General features: G+C 37.5%; 1 protein-coding gene across 7 annotated transcripts; it reads right to left on the reverse strand.

The window, feature by feature from the left end:
- Window positions 1-1,337: 1,337 nt before the first annotated feature.
- On the reverse strand, window positions 1,338-20,706 carry LOC140855538 (lysine-specific demethylase JMJ18-like). 7 transcript variants are annotated; one of them, XM_073251459.1, is made up of 12 exons: window positions 20,478-20,706; window positions 15,974-16,172; window positions 15,510-15,581; window positions 15,347-15,424; window positions 14,678-15,211; window positions 14,372-14,593; window positions 13,798-13,959; window positions 11,218-11,586; window positions 9,783-11,136; window positions 9,508-9,611; window positions 2,632-2,829; window positions 1,338-2,129 (listed from the first exon to the last, which is right to left on the reverse strand). In XM_073251459.1, the coding sequence occupies exons 2-12, from the start codon at window positions 16,130-16,132 to the stop codon at window positions 1,716-1,718; spliced, it is 3,666 nt and encodes a 1,221-aa protein (XP_073107560.1). In that variant the 5' UTR covers window positions 16,133-16,172; window positions 20,478-20,706; the 3' UTR covers window positions 1,338-1,715. The 7 variants fall into 7 exon arrangements, with proteins under 7 accessions (XP_073107560.1, XP_073107556.1, XP_073107557.1 ...); XM_073251455.1 differs by having other exon boundaries at window positions 15,974-16,260; XM_073251456.1 differs by lacking the exon at window positions 20,478-20,706 and adding an exon at window positions 19,989-20,406 and having other exon boundaries at window positions 15,974-16,260.
- Window positions 20,707-23,070: the final 2,364 nt, after the last annotated feature.

Raw genomic sequence — 23,070 nt, forward strand, 5'->3', positions numbered from 1 at the left:
CAATTTGTGATTAGGAGGAAATTCTAAAACAAGCTATCAGATGGATAAATGGCCAAGGCAATCTGGCTCATGGTCACCTTCATCAGCTCTGACATCTGAGGGACAATCTTGCCACCTCCTCTGCTATCGATGTCTACAAGAAAGGAAATCAGGTTTCCGGACCTCGGAGCTCACTGATACAATGCACTGGTTGCATGATTTCTTTGTTGAATTGGAAACCAAGGGGTATCCTTGGTTGAGAGAGAGTAAATGACTTGGAATTTGACAGATGTGAACCTTGTGGTGGAGAGACGGATGATGCCCCCAGTGGATCCTTGCAGGGAATTTGCATCTATTAGTGCAAAAAAGATACACCAATAACAACAAATTAGAAATCACAACCAAACATGATTCAGATTTCACCTCTTATGGAAGGGTTTAGACTCTTGATTTGATTTGCAGAATCTAAACAGGCCTCTACAATGACAGAGCAAGTCCCCCACTTAATGAGCTGACATTGACCAATTTTGGTAACAGTCTACTTCCTGGAGATGTGAAATGGGCTTCAGTAGGTTAAGCTACATATCATGGACCACTCTAACTAAGAAAAATTTTTTGTGCACCGTAGGTGGTGCAGAACCGCACGCACTGCTCGCGATGATTGGCTTATGCACAGAGTCGGAAAAAAAAAAAAAAATTTTCTCGCACGCCACGTCCTGACCCCGTGCGTAAGCTAATCACCACAGACGGTGCGCGCATTCTACACCACCCGCAGTGCACAAAGAATTTCTCCTCTAACTAATTTTTCTAGGCCATCATTAATGAAGTGGGTGGGCTATAGATTAGGTGTTACAGGCAGCTTTAATTAACATTGCCGGCACAATTAATTGTATAGCATGGCTTTATACTTGGACATATAACATGGGCTACATTTCACAAGATTGCTACCCCCTCATTTGTTCACAAAATGTATATGTAAGTTTGCCTTGAGACCATCGTTTGAGTAGGTGGCTTGCACCATTTTTTTTTTTTTTTTTTTTGCTTCCACTAAGAGGCTATTTAGGTTCTTACACCATGGAGCAATTAAACCAATTGCTTGTTCAACACAGTAAGAATGGCCTGTTCAAATTTGGGAACAATTGTTCCACTGCAGGTCCTGCATGAGAATGAAACTAAGCTGAAATTTATCTCAACTGACAACTCTGGACCACAGACTAATCCAATAGGGAGCACTGAATCTAGCACAGGTGTAGACTCAAATTCCAACTCTTCAAATGCTTAGGTCTCCAACCAGCAAAATAAACATTATTCATGCAAGAATACTAAAATAAAATAACAGAACTGTTCACTGTAACCACTAGTGCTCAAAATTCTTCTCCTGATTTATGAGTTAAAAGTGTTCTACACTGTGAAGCAATTAATCTCATTGTGAATTACATGGGCCCATAAAGCTGAAACCCATAATCCAATAAGAGGAAAAGAAAAAAAGGAACTCCATACGAACATGATGGGGCATAATTGCATTTAGAAGAATGCCAGACCCCACCATGGTCTGTATGGAGCTTGGAAAGGATAAACCAACTAGAAATTGTGTGAAAAAACCTAGAAATGTAGTCATGTTACTTATGGAAGAAAGAATGATGACCCTCAAGGACAGGTGTCAACCGGCTTATGGTTGTTCTCCGCATCAGCTTGTCCCCAAGAGACAAATTATATGCATGCTTTGGTATAAATTCTTATTTATGTGCCTTCCTCTGAATCTCATCCAGCAATGTATCTAATGCTGCTCTCCAATTGTTGCTTCCTGAACTACTGCAGAATATTTTGTGCACCATTCTTAATTCTTCCATGCTTGCCTTTCTGAACAATCCTCCGAGCACATCCTGGACCTCTTCAGCCAGTATACAGCTGCTCCTATCCGGTTGATCCTTCTCTGACCGAGTTATATCTACGCCAAACAACTTGTTTTCTGTTTTTCTTGTATTTCTTGATCGAAGTAGGCTCTTCTCTGGCTCATTTCTGGTAGCTGAGTTCTTAACCACCTCTATAGGTGGGTGGGTGACTTCAATCAGTTCAGATGTCAACAGTACATTCGACTTTGATGCCCAGTAATCTGAACACTGGTGATGAGGATCGAGAGCCTCGATAACCTACATTGACCTCTAATTAGTATCCATATGCATCACTTGAATTAGCAGCTTTGCTAAGTTATACTAACATTGTGAAGGGACAAATAATTAATTGTAATGTGCTTGGTAAGAAAACTATTTGTATGAAAGAACTTCCCCTTTTTAGAATATGATAAGAACTTTTTCAGATAAGAACAAAATAAACTAAGATGGCATGGACAGTTTAAATAAGCAAAAAGCGACCTGGTTCATTTTAAGGCTTTGCTACAAATGCATGCTGAATTCAATATGGTCTAGTAAGCTGGACTTGAAATTTATGGGCTCTATTCTAAGCAATAAAAACAAAAACAAAAGTAGTGGTTTATCTATTCAACCTAGTCATCTGAAAACTGTTATTTTGGTAGGCACCTCTCCCCTGAGGGCTTGCTCTTGACAGAGGTCCAGGGTTCAAATCCTGGGTATTGCTCAAAACAAACTATGCAAGCTAGTCCAGAATGGCTGGGAGAGCAAGAGATAGATGTACCTGAATTATTGATGGGGATAGAAAGCCAAACATTTCAAGCCCATCTATGCTCCCTGCTGGCTGCAATGGAGGGAGATTTCGCTTCCCATGATTACATAGTTTTATGATCTCTTGGTTCAGTCTATCTCGAACCATGTCCCAACACTGCTGTGCCGAAACATGCATGAAGGTCTGCTCCTGGTTCTCTTCTACTGTAACCTGAAATTCACATGATAAAAAGATAAAGAAATTAATTATAAATCTAGGATACCCACAAACATAACCATCCAGTCTTTTTCCAACTAGTTGGAAAAAATAGTTGAAAATAAATAGAGGGGTTTTGCAATTAAGAGAAAAATTAAGTTATTAAGATATTAAAGCTCATTCACTCCACAGCAGCCAGTAGCATGGGCTTGTTGAGTGTAGAAGTGGAAAGCTTCTTAAATATTATGTTATATTTGGCTCCAAATCTTATTTCCTTTTCCGTCTCCCGTGATATCAAGGAATTCTACACCGGCTGAATCTCTATTTTGAGAAGGACTTCCTTCTTTATAAGGAGGCCGTGGGCATCCTTTGTTACACAGGGGTTCGATTGAGAAGAGAGAGGTTCCAGGGCTCTTGTGTTATTTTGGCTTTCTCTTGCTAGGGTTCCCGTGTGTGGACCTGTTCTCTGGCCGATCTCTCTCTCGCCTGTGCTTCAGTGCGGGCCTGTTCTCTGGTTCTCTCTCGCCTGTGCTTCGGTGCGGGCCTGTTCTCTGGTTCTCTCTTGCTTATGCTTCTTATGCGGGCCTGTTTCTAGCTTGATCTCTTGTATGTGGGTTCTGCTCTCTGGTCGATTTATCGCCTGTGCCCCTTGTGCTGGTTGCTGGCCTGCCCCTGTTGGTCTTCGGTTGGTGGTCTACCTGCCTTCCTTCTTCTCGGTTTCACAGATACTTTGTGCTGCTACGGCTGGTAAGGAGGTATCATCTTGATCTATTGCCGAGGCTGAGATTGGTTGATCCGATTGGATCTTGGTTGCCTTCTATTCGATATATTGTTGCCTTCTTGTGGGATTCGGAAAAAGGTATTTTATATCTCATATTGTACCTATTTTTCGGGACGGATTTATAGTGGATTGCTCCTCCTCCCTGTGGATGTAGGCCTTTTGTACCGAACCACGTAAATCTTGGTTCTTTGTCTTTATTTATTTATGCCTGCAATGTGTTTGGTGAATTGTCTCAAAGAAATTAGACATTAGATAGCAAGCCCAGATCGATCCAATCCGGTGCGCGTTGCTCCAACAACTGGTATCAGAGCATTTGGATGGCTGGTGACAAGAAACCAAGTTTCTCAATGGCTAATGATCCGGTGTCTGTCTCACACTCCACCACCGTCAGGCATGAAGTGGCCATCTTTGATGGCACGGGAGATTTTTCACTATGGAAGGTAAGGATGAAATATCTGTTAGTTAAAGAAGGTGTTGCAAAAGCCCTTAAGGGTATAGATTCAATTTCGGGAGATAATGAAGCTGTTAAAGAAGAGATTAACGAGAGAGCCCTAGGAACCTTGTTTTCAGATTTAAGTGATAAAGTCCTTCGTAATGTTGTGGAACTAGATACAGCCAAAAGTGTATGGGAAAAACTAGACAGTTTATACATGGCAAAATCCCTGACTAATAGATTATATTTGAGGGAAAAATTACACACATTTCGTATGACAGAAGGAACTTCACTTAAAGATCACTTGGATGAGTATAATAAGCTCCTGCTTGATCTAGTAAATGTTGGTGTCGATGTAGATGAAGAAGATAAGGCTTTGATTCAAATTTACTCTTTACCCAAGTCCTTTGAGCATATTACCACTACCATGCTTTATGGAAGAGAAACAATAAGTCTTGAAAAAGTAGAAGCTACTTTGTTATCCAATGAACTTAGATTAAAAGTACAGCTTCAGCATCAGGCTCAGACTTCAGCTCAAGGTCTTGTTGTTAGAGGTAGAGATGAACAGAAAAAGGGTGGACAAGGTAGGAGTAAGTCTAAAAATAGATCAAAGTCTAGGCCCAAAAGACCAGGTATTTGTTACTATTGCAAAAAACCAGGTCACTGGAAATCTGAGTGTAGATTTCTACAATCTAAAAGGGAAAAGGAACAAAAGGATAAAGGAACAATCTCTGATACAGCATCAATTGCAGTTTCTTCAGGAAGTCATAGCAGTATATCAGATGATGCAGTATTCACAGCTGCCTGCAGTGTTAGTCATGCTGACACTTGGATAGTAGATTCTGGAGCATCTTTCCACATGACACCTCACAAGGAATGGTTCTCTTCCTTTAGATCTTGTGAAGGTGGTACTATTCTTCTTGGAGATGATGGCATCTGTAATATAGAAGGTATTGGAACAATTCAAATTAAATCAAATTCAAATACCATGGTGATATTGGATGATGTCAGATATGTTCCTAAATTAAAAAAGAACATTCTCTCAATACATGCCTTTGACAGAGCAGGATATGAGGGCAGATGGGGTAGAGGATCTATTACTATCAATAAAGGGGTATTAACTTTATTAAAAGGTAAATTAAGTGGAACCCTTTATTACTTGGATGGCAGTACAGTTGTTGGTCAGGCATCAGCAGTACAATCTTCTCTTGAACAGTTGACACACTTATGGCACCAGAGACTAGGACACATTTCAGACAGAGGTCTACAGGAGCTGAGCAGACGTGGTCTGCTGAGAAGTCAGAAGATTGGTGTACTTGGATTCTGTGAGCACTGCATATTTGGAAAACAACACAGAGTCAGCTTCACTACAGGCGTGCACAAGACAACTGGTATATTAGACTATATTCATTCTGACCTATGGGGACCTGCCCCAATTATATCCAAGGGTGGATCAAGATATATACTCACTTTTATTGATGATTACTCCCGAAAAGTCTGGATATACACCATTAAAAATAAGAGTGATGTATTTGAAACATTCAAATGGTGGAAGTCTATGGTCGAGAGGCAAACTGAAAGGAATGTGAAAACTTTTCGGACTGATAATGGTTTAGAATTTTGTTCTACAAAATTTGATGACTTTTGCAAGACAAAAGGCATTATCAGACATAGAACAACATGGGTACACCTCAACAGAATGGTGTGGCAGAACGCATGAACCGGACACTATTAGAGAGAGTCAGATCTATGCTATCTAGTTCAGGATTAAGTAGAGATTTTTGGGCAGAGGCCACACACACAGCTTGCTATGTTATAAACCGATCTCCAGCATCAGCATTAAGTATGAAGACTCCCGAAGAGATGTGGATAGGAAGACCTGCAGATTATTCAATACTCAGAATCTTTGGGTGTCCAGCTTATGCATATGTAAAAGATGGAAAGTTGAACCCTCGGGCTAAAAAGTGCATATTTATTGGATATGCATATGGGGTAAAGGGCTACAGATTATGGTGCACAGAACCTGGATCTCAAGGATTTCTAGTCAGCAAAGATGTGACATTCCATGAGACAGCCACTGCTTTAAGGCAGCTACAGCCTAATTCTTCTCAAAGTGATCAGGATCGGGGACAGCAGGAGAGTAATGTTGTAGATATTGATCAGACTGTTAAATCACAACAACAACAGACAGATGCACAGATTCAGACTCAGGAGGAGGTGACTTTACAAGATCAGGATCAGATTGAGAGTATTGCCACTCACAGACCAAAGCGTCAGATCAGAGCACCTCAAAGGTATAGTTTTGAGGATTCTGCTTGTGCTGAGTTAGTCTATTATGCTCTGAGTGTTGCAGACACCATTGGTGATGAGCCGACCACATTTCAGGAGGCCATTAGTAGTTCACGAGCTGATGAATGAACCATGGCTATGGTTGAAGAACTTCAGTCTCTAGAAAAGAATCGGACTTGGGAGTTAGTTAAATTACCAAAAGGAGAGAAGGCAATTGGCTGCAAATGGATCTTCAAAAGAAAAGAAGGAGCCACTCCTCAAGATTTTAGATATAAGGCCAGGTTGGTAGCAAAGGGATACAGTCAACGAAAGGATATTGATTACAAGGAGGTATTTTCTTCTGTAGTCAAACACTCATCTATCCGTGTATTACTTGCTTTTGTTGTTTCTCAAAATCTGGAGCTGGAACAACTAGATGTTAAGACAGCCTTTCTTCACAGTGATTTAGAGGAACAGATCTATATGCAACAACCACCTGGTTTTGAGGTTCCAAATAAAGAAGATCATGTATGTTTACTCAAGAGATCATTATATGGTCTCAAGCAGTCTCCAAGACAGTGGTACCGCAAATTTGACAGATTTATGGTCGACCATGGATACAGTAGATCTCCATATGACAGTTGTGTGTATCACCAGCAGCTTTCAGATGGGTCCTTTTGTTATTTGTTATTATATGTGGATGATATGCTAATTGCAGCCAAAGACATGACAATCATCCAGAAACTGAAAGCCGAGCTCAGTACTGCATTTGATATGAAGGACCTTGGACCGACAAAGAAGATACTTGGGATGGAGATTATTCGTGACAGACAGTCAGGTAGATTCTTCTTTACTCAGCATAGTTATATTGAAAAAGTCTTGGACAGATTTGGTATGTCTACAGTCAAGCCTGTCACTCCCCCTTTGCCAGTCATTTTAGACTTTCTGCCAGAGACTCTCCTCAGACTGAGGATGAGGAGAGATATATGTCTAGAGTGCCATATGCGAGTGCAGTTGGCAGCATCATGTACGCGATGGTCTGCACTCGACCTGATATTTCACAGGCAGTAAGCGTAGTGAGCAGATATATGGATAAACCTGGAAAGGCTCACTGGTCAGCTGTGAAATGGATACTTAGATATCTGAAAGGCACTTCTAAATTGGGATTGATATTCTCTACACAGAGTAATTGCATAGTTACAGGATTTTGTGATTCAGATTATGCTTGTGACTTGGACAGGAGAAGATCTTTGACAGGATATGTGTTTACTCTTTCTGGATGTGCAGTCAGTTGGAAGGCTACTTTGCAGTCTACAGTTGCTTTATCTACCACTGAAGCAGAATATATGGCATTGACCGAGGCAGCAAAGGAAGCTATTTGGTTAAAAGGGTTAGTACAGGATTTGGATCTCGAACAGGATTGTTTAGACATTCATTGTGATAGTCAGAGTGCTTTGCACCTTGCCAAAGACCAGATGTATCATGAACGAACAAAACATGTAGATGTCAGATATCACTTCATCAGAGACCTAGTAGAGAAAGATGATGTCAGACTTCAGAAAATATACACTGCCCATAATCCAGCTGATATGTTCACTAAACCAATCCCTACAATTAAGTTCAGAAATTTCCTGAACTTGATTGGAATAAATATTTGGTAATGCCCTGCGGGGCTTGTGGTGAGGAGGAGGTTATAAATTTTTCATATAATATAAAGGTACAATATTTGTCGCAAGGAGGAGGATTGTTATATTTGGCTCCAAATCTTATTTCCTTTTCCGTCTCCCGTGATATCAAGGAATTCTACACCGGCTGAATCTCTATTTTGAGAAGGACTTCCTTCTTTATAAGGAGGCCGTGGGCATCCTTTGTTACACAGGGGTTCGATTGAGAAGAGAGAGGTTCCAGGGCTCTTGTGTTATTTTGGCTTTCTCTTGCTAGGGTTCCCGTGTGTGGACCTGTTCTCTGGCCGATCTCTCTCTCGCCTGTGCTTCGGTGCGGGCCTGTTCTCTGGTTCTCTCTCGCCTGTGCTTCGGTGCGGGCCTGTTCTCTGGTTCTCTCTTGCTTATGCTTCTTATGCGGGCCTGTTTCTAGCTTGATCTCTTGTGTGCGGGTTCTGCTCTCTGGTCGATTTATCGCCTGTGCCCCTTGTGCTGGTTGCTGGCCTGCCCCTGTTGGTCTTCGGTTGGTGGTCTACCTGCCTTCCTTCTTCTCGGTTTCACAGATACTTTGTGCTGCTACGGCTGGTAAGGAGGTATCATCTTGATCTATTGCCGAGGCTGAGATTGGTTGATCCAATTGGATCTTGGTTGCCTTCTATTCGATATATTGTTGCCTTCTTGTGGGATTCGGAAAAAGATATTTTATACCTCATATTGTACCTATTTTTCGGGACGGATTTATAGTGGATTGCTCCTCCTCCCCGTGGATGTAGGCCTTTTGTGCCGAACCACGTAAATCTTGGTTGTTTGTCTTTATTTATTTATGCCTGCAATGTGTTTGGTGAATTGTCTCAAAGAAATTAGACATTAGATAGCAAGCCCAGATCGATCCAATCCGGTGCGCGTTGCTCCAACATATTAATTATGAACCGAAAAGGAAAGATATTTTAAAATGGCCTTGCAAGCAATAGAACCATTTTTATGCTCTGTTTTGATGGTATAATTGATTATAACATTAGCTAAGGATGCATTATTTCTAGATTTAGCAGTGGTTGGAGAAGTTCAATATCAATTGATTCATGCAGGATCTATAGATTCAAAAGAAACAGAATGTACCTTCAACAGGAATTTATATGGACTAAAACAAATTGGTTGCAGGTACAGTTACTATCAAATTAAAATTACTTTTCTTGGAAGAGGAAATTTAAATAACTATTCATGCAGTTGTTTTACGTATGATGGCCCACAGACATGGTATTGCTATATGCAAATTAGATGTCATCCTTTATATGTTTTATGTGCAAATGTCACAAATCATTTTGTATACAGAATGGATATTGCAAGTTAAAAAATTATATGGAAGTGCATTTTATATGATCCCAACTATGCCATAAAATAGCCATTTTTCTTCCCCTCAGCTGATACCATAATGACTTAGATGTTATCATTCAATATGTTAGACGAAAGCAAAACAAAAGGAAAAGGTTACTTAATAGTACTTTACAAACACACAATGCAAAAAAAATACTTCATATACTAAGTAACCCCACCTTAAACAGAGGCCTAAGAAGTCCAGCATCCAGTACTTCCGAGATGTAGTTACATATCTTTGTAGGATCAAGGATGCTGAAAAATCTGACCCGGCTTTTGAATCCTGAGACAAAAGTATATAAATATATAGAAGTAAATAACAAACTAAGTGTGTATTTCTCAACAAGAAAGTAGAACTTATGCAAGTTTCCCTCAAAAGAAAAAAACTCATATGGATCAAATTATATCTATTTAATCAGCTAAGAAAGTTGGGAATGTATCTATTGCAGGGTACCTTTTGGAAATATTGCTTTCTTAGTGTACCATCGCTTTCCCGGCATTACCATTCCAAAGTTAAGAGGCTCAATAAAATACTTTGATCTCTGGTTCACTTTTTCAGTTTCATGACTAGGTTGGTCCAATTCATTAAATTGAGACAGATCAGCACCCATGAGTCGAGTACCTTCACCATCTGAATGTGTGGTTCGGTGCCGCTGAAGTCTCCGAAGCTCATATCCAAATAGCTTTGGACTGGATTTGGGGAGATGTTCAGCACCTTGGGGACATGATACCACATTTAAAATTTTGTTGGTCAAATCATACTGGGCAACCAACTCAGAAGGATGGCATGGCAAAACGGAGTATCTGTAGTCAGGACTTGATATCAACATGCTATTGGTTATCTTAGACTTGCATTCCAGCTGAGTTCTATCACATGCATGATCATCAACGCCCAAGGAACATGAGTAATGTGACTTTTTTAACATAGGAGAACTCCAGCCTTGCTCTTCTTTGCTATCAAGACATGCAGGAATTCTACTATTTGATTCTTTGGCTGGTTGCCTGCTATTTTGATCAGAAGACTGTCTGTGATGCTTTTCACCTGTGCTACCATCAAACAAATTATCCCTCAATGACTTGGATGCAACTTCAAGTTGCTGCATATCAACTGCATCTGATTTGGTAAGGAAGGGTTCTTTGTCAAGGTTCTCACTTCCAAATTCATCCTTTACACTAGAAGCATAAAACATTCTTGGCCCTTGACGATTTTCTTCCATAACTTTTGAAGCATTATTATGGTCAGATTTGCATGACCCATTGATGTCAGGGATTTCTTTTGTCCTTTGGAAACAAGCAGGGCTCTCACTTACAGCTTTGCATACCTGACTTCCATTATCCTGATAAGAGGTATCTGCATCTCCATTATTGTTACTGATAAATTGTTTCTGTGATTTATATGAGCTTTGGTCTGAGTACTTTATATCTGATGCATAAGCTGACTTCATCTCTCCAGACCTCTCCTTCACTTCCAGTTGTGAAAGTTGGATCGGTCTTACTATATCTAATGCGCAATGTCTCATGGCATTCAAATCCCCTTCTAGAGCTTCCAGAAGGGTATTTAATTCTTCCATGTTATAGCGAAAAATGAAAAACCTTTTACCCGGATCACATGTGCAAAGTAGTTCTGCATGGGTTAAGCATGCAAAACGATTTGGAGAGCACACACAGCCTGAAGCAGAGAGATGCAGATCATAAAAGCATGAGAAGCATTCTCTTTCTTTTGATGCATCAAAATTCTTGTCCATTTTCCTAAACTGCCATGTACTACAAAGAGAATCTCTTCTTTTCTGCTCCATCAAGACTCTCGCCTGTGGGGGAAAAAGAAGAGGTCATGCCCAAAGTTATTACAAGCACTAAAAGAGAGAGAACTTATGTAACAAGATAATTACCTGGATAGACTTAGTAAGTGTTCCATCCTTTCCACAAACTCTTTGCCATCTCAGGTTATCCAGGCTTTTACTCCCCAAGAATGAAAGCTCCCAGAGTGCTCTGACAGCTTTCTCTGCAGCACCTAGTAGTAACTTGTCATGGGACACAGATGTCTTCCGGCATTGCATGCTGTAAAGCTCAACAGCACACTGTCCATGTGGTAACCAGTCTATGGGAGCAACATTAACAGCCTCAGCACAATTGAAGCCACAGTTGAAGCCAGAGTGGTATGCTCTTGGAAAAGTAAGAATAAATTCCCCAGGATTCTGAATAGCACGGTAAACTGGAACACCCTCAGACTTTAGAACAGAAGGAGACAATTGAGTAACCTGCACCAACATAATCATGAAGATGTCTGAGTATAATTCTCTGATGATTTCGAGGGGCATCATTGGAACTCATTATGATCATGAATGAATTTACAAATCCATGAGTTAGTTTGTGAGAAAAAAGGCTTTTTAACCGACATAACAAGCACCAACAGTCGATAAGATGAGCATCCGTATGGTGCATGCACCACCATTATGTTTTGAAAGTTCAGCAATATAAAGTTATCTAGAAAGGACTAATTTGATCAGATCAACAGAATGTAGATCATAAGCACCTTCCCTTGTCAAAGATAAGCCTACCGGTTATCAATAAAAGGTCATTTGCTGATGATTTTGTCATTTGGTACAAGTAAACAGAAGTAAACACTGAAATGACAATACGGAGAAAAACTTCATAGGTGAAACAATATTCTACTAAAATAAGTGCACATGGTGCAAGTTTTGTTGGAAGTAGGGATACCAATAGTGATCACACTTCTAGACAAGTGAATGGTCGAGATAGTCCAATACGGCTGATCACATGATATTGGCTTCAGTATTCAAATTGGGTTGGTGGATTAATAGGTATGTTGTGAGAAAAAACTGTAAAAGATGGAATAGAGATGCCCAGTTTAATAGTTCTTTGTTCATCATATGTCGATGGGGCTTAATGGAAAACTTTCTGAAAGTCATAAGATGTCATTGTTGCATGGGCTACAGCACTTAAGTAACAAGGAGAATTCCTATGTTTTACTGGATAAAGAATCTCCATTATTGGAGAGATGTCCAAATTTATTCCTCAATTTTCAAGAGACAAATTGGCCAGTACAAAAGAAAGGGTGAAACACAACCATGTGTTCTGTCTGATAAATAAACTCCACCGGCAGATGTTCAACCCTTATTTGGAAAGGAAAAAGATTAGGTTCAAGTGAATTCCAGAAACTTCAACAATCTTTGAGAGAGATAAAAGGCACAAAAAGTTGTTCTCATACCCAAAGTTTGTGCTGCTTGATAAATGACTTGCAATTGATAAGAAGGGTGAGGACACGCAAAGCAGGAAATATTATAGGGTCATTTAAGAAGATGGAAATATCAAGAATATTGGATGAATGTGATGTTCAAAAATCACCAATCATAGGAGTAAAGGTGATGATGAAAACAATTTTTAATGATGATGGTGATGGCTCTGCTAATGGCCTTCATGTCATGCCATATATCCATCCATCGCTAAGCAACAACCAAGTCACTCTCACTGGTACATGTTCTGTTTCAGTTTCTCAACAGTGAGTAAGCATACTCCAGAATAACACAATGTTTTTCTGTTTGCCATTTTTCCATGTATGGATCTTTATGATTTTTTTTCTTTGTAGTGCTTCGATTTGGTTATAACAAATATACTTGCTCCACCATCATCAAAGTGAGTGACTTAATGTGCACTGCCAATTAGGTCCCAACATCATGTTATATGTCCATGTTACAGCACAAATAAGCTGGCTAATATGGAAGTATTGGTTTGCAAATCATATGTAATAAATGTCATTTATTACTATTTCACAAACATAATGCTCTACTGTTACTATACTATGTTGCATATGTACAGTAAATCTCATTTTTTTTCAGATTTTTATAATTCTATTGAACATTTAATATAACTAGATACTTGAGATATTCGACCTCAATCACAGATGAAATTCTGAACTTAATTCTGGAATTTTAAATTACAATAATGGGCATTAAAAAAAATGATAACATGCCAGCATATTAGTGCCATTGACTATTAAGAAAATTAACTTTTTGCAGGAAGCCAACAAGCATAGTTAATTTATTAAATTATATAAGGATACCAAAAAAAAATATCAGAAGAGAAATAAATTATTTTCTACATGTATATACTGAATGAGAGTTTCCACATCTGCCAAATGAATAGATTGACAGGCATGACAAAACTGAGGATGAATATCAATTCTAACATGGTACATTAACCATCCAAGATGTTATATCCAGATAGAAATCCAGTAAAGGAATCTATAGCCAAAATCATTCTAGGGTATCAAAAACAAACTAATAACTTAGGTGCTCCTTATTGCCTAAATATTTGTCCCTTCTAAGTTAATCTGATAGCTTTTCTAATGATGATGATCTCATAGCATGTATAGAAAATGCATGCATATGTCTCTAAGTTCAATTACAGCTAAAGAAACTAGAGAAATTCTGAGAGAGATATGAACTTGCCAATTCGTGCAGCAAATCAGGTTGTTCTTCAAATAATTCTGGTAAATTCTTTCTCATGGCATCTTCCAATTTCACAGCATCACTTCCAGGGACCCCATACCATATTTTGGGTTCACCCCAGTGCATATAGTTCAGAGAATAGAGGTGGTGATCTTCCACATGCTATTGCCACAAATCAAGAGCAATGAGACATCAGCTGGCAGAATTTACTATATGAGCATGATTGAAAAAGAACTCAAGTAACATAAGGTATGATGAAGAAAAGGTATGTCAGACAAATAAGTAAGAAGAATGGATATCAATTTAGATTACAAAAATTAAATGAGTGTGAAAGATATCAATTTGGATACAAAAATTGTTTTCTTCCTAGAAACAAAGAAGTCTCTTTTTAAGGGGAGACTCTACCTCGTTTTCAAGGCTATGTATCTATATTTAACTGCATAGCACATAGCTTACTCAAGGTCTTACCCTTTTTAGTGTATATATCACAAATCAAGGAAGTTCAGTGATAATTTTGGTTTTGATACACAAAGTGGGTTAAAACAAGGACAAGATGTTAAAAGTATAGACTCACCCAACAAAATGATGAAAAACACATCCCAATGTATATCCAAGGCACTAGGACTCCAGAGATATCTCCACTTTCAAAAGAAAGTACAGAACCGGAAAGTCGAGGAAAATTGTTCAAGTTCCAGCCTGACAGCGCATATGGATCTGAGTAAATTTCATTTGATAATGGTGCTTTAGGAAACCCGCTACCAAATACACCAGTTTCCAAATCAGCACCATAGAGTACCTGTATTTGAATAAGAGAGTGAATATAATTGTTGAATATCTTAATGTCCAAAAACTTGTTCCACCAAAGATTAGAAGATATTACCTCGACTTCTTCGGTTGGTTCTTCAACTATTCGCCAGTATTCCCCTTCAATTTCCTCCACTGAGGGTTGCCACTTCTTCTGAGGATCTTCATTACAGGAAACTAAGGTTTCGCTAGAATCTTCAATGCCAAAATATTGCACCTTGAAGTCATTAGCATATTCCTGGAATTGTTTCAGTGTGAAGTCTGGACCAGACTGGAAACCAAATTTTTCATCCGTGTCTGAGGCAGCACAGTCATTATTAGCCTCTGAGCTATTGGAGTTATTACATCTACGAGTCATTCCAAATCTTTTGCCTCTTCTTCTCTTCCTTTTCCTGTGACAATGATTCCTGGATTTTTTTTTCATTGGCTCTCTATTTTGAAGCAAGTCAACTGGTTGAACTCGAGTAGCAAACTTGGCATTCTCCCAGAAGCTCCTCTCTTTCAGAAGGCAGGTAGGCTTCCAGGAAGGTGGTGGCACAATGCGGCATATACCATATTGTTCAGCTTTCTGGCGTATGCTAGCAATATAACGAAGAGTGTCTTTGAACTCCTAAGAAAAACAAAATATAGTGCCAACAAAAGAATAAATGAAGTAATGAACAAGTGATGAAACAGATGCTTTACAAAAATGCGCTATATTCTGATAAGTAATGTGGAACTCATCTATGGTAAGATGATAGGTTACCTCTTCAATGGGGTAGAATATAGGAGCTTCATCAATAACTGGTCTACATGCTTTTTCTGGAATCCATCTAGCAGTTTCCTGTTTTCAGAATCTCAATGTCAGAAGAGAAAGATCAATTTAGATGGACAAAAACAATAAAACCCCCATTTTCTGAACATAACACCTTGTGCGGTTTAGAGTGGCCTGACGATCTGGGATGGTCATCAGTTTGCAGAGGACATTTAAAATAGCAATCCTGTGAGCAAAAAGGGAAAAAAACAATCAGGAGATCTGATCTCCCATGTGGAATATAACATCATACAAAAGAGAAAGCACCATCAATATTGCAGATAATTCCTACTTTAACCTAAATAGATGACATTTTTGTTTTTTCTATTTATTCTTTTACACCGATAGTTCATGTTTAAATTTCATTTTGAACCAATAAATTAAAAGTAATAAAGTGTAACTTCAAGTTTCGATGTATTGACTGTGGCGCTAACACAAGATTTGCTTTGGGATATGGATTCAAGGAAAACAGATGAAGCATGAACATAAAATGTAGAGAAGGTTCCTTCCATTTAGAGATGATTAGGTAAAAGCACAAATATCAATAGTAGATAGATACACAGGATAGATAATATGAACCTTGATCGCCCCTTCATAGTCTGATTCCCCCTCTGAGCTATAATCAAGTATAAAATAATCTATCCCGTTTCTGTTCCGAAGAGAGCGTTTAAACTTCCCTTTGTTGCCACCACCATGCTCAGCATTCATTTGTACCGGTGGCGTTGCAGTAACTTCCATGGAACAACCAGAACTCTCTGCAGCATTACCCGGATCCTTTCTGAATTCAATAGGAAATTTCAACAAATTAGTTTGTTCACTTGACATTCCCATGCTATTCTGATTGCATTGACTCCACTGATTTTTATCTGCAAGAAAGGCAAATGATATCACTGCATGAAAAAAGAGATGCTTACATATGTAACTGGCACAGGTTTAACAAGTTTCTCTTCTTGAAATGGAAATCCAAAACAGAGAATTTGATATTGCAATGAAATAGCCAGAACATTTCGTAACATGCAAGAAGAGTTGGTGGTGCCTTCTATGACGGAAACTGAGAAGACATGCTTCCTTTTTGCAGAATACTTTCAACAAAATAATTTGAAGCTGCCACATATCAGAATGTGACAGCTTCACCATAAATTTGTATTGAAGGTTTCCTTATTTGAATACATGCAAAGTAGATTTGTTCAACAGATATGAGTACAGAAACCAGCCTAAAGCTTATTTATTAGCTGTGCCGGCATAGGAAACATGTTGATAGCATACAAGGATTGTCGAACCTAGGTTTCCTGATTATTTGGCACACTTAATATCGGTTTAGGTTTGAAAATCATGACTCATAAAATTTCGACAACCGAAGTTCATTATGGGTATTGTCAGATGATTGTTTCTGATACAGTCAAATTGCTCTGATCTTTACTTTAAATGATGGTTTCCTAAAGATATAAGAGGATGCAGAAAACATTTAAAGAGGCTGATCTGTAAACTTATGACCAAGAGGACTAAGGTAAGCAGGTTGGCACCCCTCTCCTGCTGCAGATGGTAGGTTCCTGGAACCCATACCTACCTACATACATACGTACATATGTATGTACATATACATATGTATGGTTGTTTGTTGGTATGTATATATCTATATCTGTATATGTGTATGTATATATGTATATATAGGCATATACATACATCCAAAAAAAGGCAATATAATATCATATTAAGAAAGCATAACCTTTTTAAATCTAGGAAAACTTTCAAAAATATGAAATAAAAATAAATTATCTAGCAACTAGCCTCTTTTTAATTATTATCAGCCATCTGCAGAAGACAAAATAGCAAAATATGAGTTTGGCATGGAGCATGAATATGTACTGCCACAAGCCATATTGTAACATTGCACTGCGATGAACAAATTTATAATAATAAGACAAATTCAATTCATTTAAGCTCAATTTTAAGAATTCTGTCTAAACATTTGTTACTAGTACCGGTCATATCCTCTACCAATGCAAGATTTTTAAATTCATTTTTGCAGCAGCATCCAATGTTTTTGTAGTCAGCCAAAAATCTCATGCCTGTTTTCTTAATGGTCAGTACCAGTCACAAGTGACCACAACCAGATGCAGCTATAAAGCTTCTATCAATATACTATGTTGTCCCAACTTGTCATTCCCAGATTCACCGCACAGTCAACTGAACACTTCCTGTCTTTTTTTTATCATGCTAATCCAGCAATTCATGACTTCTAGTTACATGAAACAGTATAAATTGATCATGTAATCTGAATTTTGAGAAAAACTTGGTACCCAGTTGCTTCTCAAGATTTACAGATATATGCACCAAGATTTACAGATATATGAAATAATTTCACTATAATTTCATGCCCCATAAATCTTTACTGCATCCCTCATGCTCTACCTTTGTTAAGGACGCACTTACCAATCCTCTAATCCATATAGATGATATGTCTGACACAACCAAAAAATTTGATCATAATCTCTAGGCCATCAATTTGACCAAAGCCTCACAGTTAAAACACTAAAATTGATGTTGCAGCTCTTTTAGGACTCATAGAATGGGTTTGTTTTTATTCCCTGACATCTAAAGACATTTTGACCATAAATTTCAACATATACATGCTCCACGCCCTTCACTTTTTGCTTATATCATACCTATATAAATAATACATCATCTGTATATTTGAAAAGAAAAAGCTTTTGTCCCTCAATTTCCATTACTGCATGCTCCACATTGTTCATGCTGTTTTTTCTTATAGACAAACACTATATCATTTGTGCCAAATCAAGAAAGAAAAGAGAGATAGAAAGGTATATGTGCCTCCTAAATATACATATTTTAAGTTAATTAGTGCAACCTCAGGATATAAAATCTTAGATTCAATCCTTAGTTTAGGACAATTAGTACTAAATCTCACTAGTCTCACTGCAAATATTTCTCATAGTTGCATCATTAGGACATGCATTTGGACTAGTTGAGATCAAAGAGGTAGAGAAACCATTTAGACGGTATACACACATGTGCAGAAGAAATATGAGAGATATGGGTATACAGAACAATGCATATTTATGTTGAATAATTAAAAGGAGAGGGTAAAGACCTCAGGTAACATGGAGAAAGGAAGAAATGACAAAATATCTAACAATATATAGAAACAAACTGAAAAATAGAAACTTAATCAACTCAGATTTATATAATTGGATGAAATTTCATTGATGGTTACAGTCAAATGTCATTGGTTCTTGGCAATATACTTGATTAAATTTATGCAAAGCACTGCTGACCAAGTAATTAGTATCTGATTGTCCTAGTAAGTAGTAGAATTATCTTATCATGATTATGCTATATATGGCACTCCTGAAACCAAAAATTACCTGTAGGTTTCCTTTGAATACATATCAAACTCAGTTGTTGTTTAAACCAAGAATTTTCTTCATCTTCTACTGATATTACTTGTATATCAAAGGCATTTTTTTCAGAGTTGTTGCTCAATCTTCAGTGGATATGACAGATTCAACTCTTTTAATTTGCACCACAGGTTCAGTCTATGTCATGGTTGCTAATGCTAAAGCTTACCTTGATTTTCAAATTCATAAATTAGCTACCAACATAGATTTTATCAAATTCATGATTTCTTCAATAAAAGAATATGCAATGCGCAATATCTTATCCAATCTTGTGTTAGATGCTTAATTGCATCACTATTTAACATTTTGAATATAATCTCAAGTGACTATCATTGGCACATTTTTTTAAGAAAAAAGAATGATTCTATAAATACACAAACTGTTGGCATAAAATTAAGACACAATGAGACAAACCAGTCAATAAATCGAACCATGCAACACCATGGTGTCATGGGCATAGCAACAGTTCATGTGATGTGCTTCAATAAGGCATACAACCAAAATGCATCGACGCTTTCTATGTTCAGGAAACTCGTTACATCATTTCTCTCCGAGGAAAAAAGGAAAATGGAGTAACTAGTTACTTCATGTAATGCTAGAGATGCCTACTACTCAATCCAAAACAGACTTCCAAGCACTTGCGAACAGGAAGACCATCATGGAAATCCAGCTTCAAAATGCATTTGGAAAAAAAAACCAGGACTTGTACATTTTCAAATCCAGAACAAGAGTTCCTTCCACTTCTCAAAGGGCTCTAGCTCATACCATTGTGTCTATTGAGGGCAGAAGAAAGGCTTTTTTCAATTACCATGAATGTATTTCCTCTATATGAATTCTAAGTCCTTACAAACTACACATACTTATATGTTCCTTAAAAGAATTATATGCAAAAAATTCAAATCTTTAAAAAAGGTTCTAATGCAATCATAAGCACTTAGAAAAATTAAAATAAAGCATGGCCAATGAAGATTAAACCCTAATTCTACAAGAGGACTGAGATCCAAGTCCTCATTCACATCTGAATTCCAAGACTTTGGAAATCAAATCTTCCATCAAGCATCCCCATAAATAAGAGATTATCATATTATATATAAAACAGAAACCTAATCATGGATAACAGAATGAAGAACATAAGCATCAATTCATCAATCCCAGACAAGAGAAGAAACCCTAACCTCCATGAGAACTGTTCTATAGATTCCAAAAGATTCAATCTACGAAGATAATGAATTCCTCTGACCTTCTTTGCAGCATCAACAATAGATTAAAGACTACTCTTTCACCAATCAACCAAAATCAGACCAATGCCAAGACTGGAGATGAAGAACCAAATCCAATAAAATCTCAGATTAAAACCACCTATGAATTGGATGAACTCTTGATATATTCCTCAAAGGAACATCAAAAGACCAATCCAACAGAGATCCCCAAAGCAGTACAATTCTAACCAAACCAATCAGAAAACTGACGTTACAAACTACAAAGAGTGACATATCATAACCTTTTTACTATAAAGAAACCACAGAAACGACTTATCCACCATTCTTTAAAAAAAATAAAAAAAACAATAATAGTATTAAAAACATAGAAACAAAATATCTACTAATAACAAGATGAAGCAATGATAACATTAAACAAAGATAACGACCTAAATTGACCCTTACCCTTTTTATGGAATTCAGAGATGTAAAGGCTGCCACAATGGTGTGGGAGGCAATAAATTAATTTGATGCCAGGAAAACCCACAGACTCCCAAAAAGATACCCTAAAGGGGCGGCTTTAAGAATAATAAAATCCAATTGAAGCAATGAATACTTTCTCTTTTTTCACCTTTTGATTTTAATTCTTTTTCTTTTGTGGGAAGAATTTGGTTTTGAGAAGGATTGGACCTCCTTTTTTTTTTTTTTTTTTTTCCTTTTTCTTGTTACTTTTATTATTTTTTTTTCTTTTACAATTTACAGCTAGGAAAAGAGAGGGTCAAACCAGCATCGACTTGCAACTGCAATCCGAATCCAAACCTTCCTTCGGAAAAAGAGTTCGCAGATGCCCCGCGTTCTTCGGCGACTCATATTGGAATTATCAGGCTACCCTCGCTCTGTCCTGGATTTACGAAAACACCCTTCATGCGGTTTCTGCAGACAACGAGATCTTGTGACCTTAGGTGCGCGTACCGCCTTGACTGCTTCTAACATTTGGCCGCACCCATGCTCGTTCTTAGCTAGATCGACTCAATGTTGATTTAAGTATAAAATTTTAAAATCCAACGGATCTATGGCTATGATATGGATTGGATATAGTGTGGGCCTCGTCTTGATAAATGATTTTAACTGTTATAAAAAATAAATGAAATAAGGGGGGTGATGAAACTTTTAGATGAGAGAAGAGTAAGGTGACAACTGATGGCAGCGGAAGACTGCAAATACTATTGATAAATTTATTAAATAATTTATTAAAATAAATATATAATCAACATACTGTGTAAATCGGTGAGTCTCGATGTGATTTTTATAAATATTTATTTCACTTAAATATTATCCAAAAAAATCCATTGGTTTTTTTAAGACCTCCATGTGACCAAAATCATAAGGATTAGGATTAAGTCCAAGCTAGATTGTAGCAAGGGTTTAATAACTCTACAAGGTTGAGTTATGTCTAGCCCTTCTTTAAAGTCTTAATCTAATAAAAAAAACTTTCAAAGTGTGCAAAATATAATTTTGTATCATAATATATGATTTATCTCATAACATATTTATATCTATTTTAAAATTATAAATTTTGCATGAAAATAGTGTCGGTAATTAATTTTGAAAAAAAATTGAGTTTTTCTTCACAGAAGTAATATGTTTGAGAGTTTGTTGATAATTTTATCCTAAGATCTGTGCATGAGATGAGCAATACATAATTTTAAAACATCCAATATATAATTATCAAACATTTAATAATTTTTTAAATTATTTGATATGAAAGATCTTGTATGTAGATCTAAATCTAATTTTTCTGAGAGTTTCTTAAATATCTCATAAATAAATAAATTTGATCAGGATTTATAAAGTTAATCAATATATTAATTTTTTGTGATGTTATAACAATTTTAAACAAGAATTCCGGGCAAATAAGAATTTGACCAAGCAAGCAAGTTGGAATGCCTGATGTCCATGACTATACTCATTGTGAGCCACAAATTTCTTATATACATATCCCCGTACTCTTCCTTAATGTTTGATTTCAGGAAATAAATCATGATTATATAATCCTATTATGGACAAGATTAGGGAACTCTTCCATGTCCTGAGGTGACCCAGTACTGGTGGTGACGGGACACTGATCTTTTAATTGTTTCTGGTTTTTTAAAGTTAATAGCGTTACATGGTGGACCCAAAAAAATATCTGAGTACTGGGTAGTGACGGGACACTGATCTGTTAATTGTTTCTGGTTTTCTAAAGTTAATAGCGTTACATGGTGGACCCAAAAAATATCTAACAACCAAGCATCTGACACCGTCCAACCCCACCAATGACGAGGCATCCAGCCACTTTCCTTGAGATTCGCGCAAAACTTCCTGAGTAGACTTCCATGACTACGTGTACAACCGTACAACCATGGTGGACCCGGACAAAAGGGCACGTGTCGACACGTGACACACATTCTCTACCAGGTGGTGGGCCAAAGCGGCCTTTTTCCGGATCCATGGTCTATAAATTAGTGGGCAAAATAGTACCCCGAGAGGACATTGATGGGGTCTTGTTTTAACTGGGTCCACCTCGGGCCCATTAAATGACTAAAGCTAGACCACAATCTGACAATCCTCAACAGCCAGCAATAGAATTACTACCCAAGAAAAAAGCCACTAATAGAATTGCCGCTACTCACTAGCGTCCAATCCAGTCCATGCTTATTCGGTTAGTGTCGGGGTTTCGGTTATGTCTTTTGCGTTCGGTAATGATTTTTTTTTTTTATTTACGTTATCAGATTATATCTTTCATAGATCTCAAAATATTTCATCTTTCTCTTCTATACATCTATACAGATCTCACGACTGCTATTGTATAATCCAATGATTGATATCATAAAAAAAGATAAAATAATCTCGTATAAAAGATACAACTCAAACCCAATGATTGATATCATAAAAGAAGATAAAACAATCTCGTATAAAAGATACAACTGAAACCCAGTGCTGCTTCGTTAATTCATGGAGTAATTCATCGTGTTAGATGTTAGTTGGGAAGACTTTTTTTACTCTGTTGGGAGCTTCT

This window comes from Elaeis guineensis, chromosome 2 (genome assembly GCF_000442705.2).
Source record: "Elaeis guineensis isolate ETL-2024a chromosome 2, EG11, whole genome shotgun sequence".
Lineage (NCBI taxonomy): Eukaryota > Viridiplantae > Streptophyta > Magnoliopsida > Arecales > Arecaceae > Elaeis > Elaeis guineensis.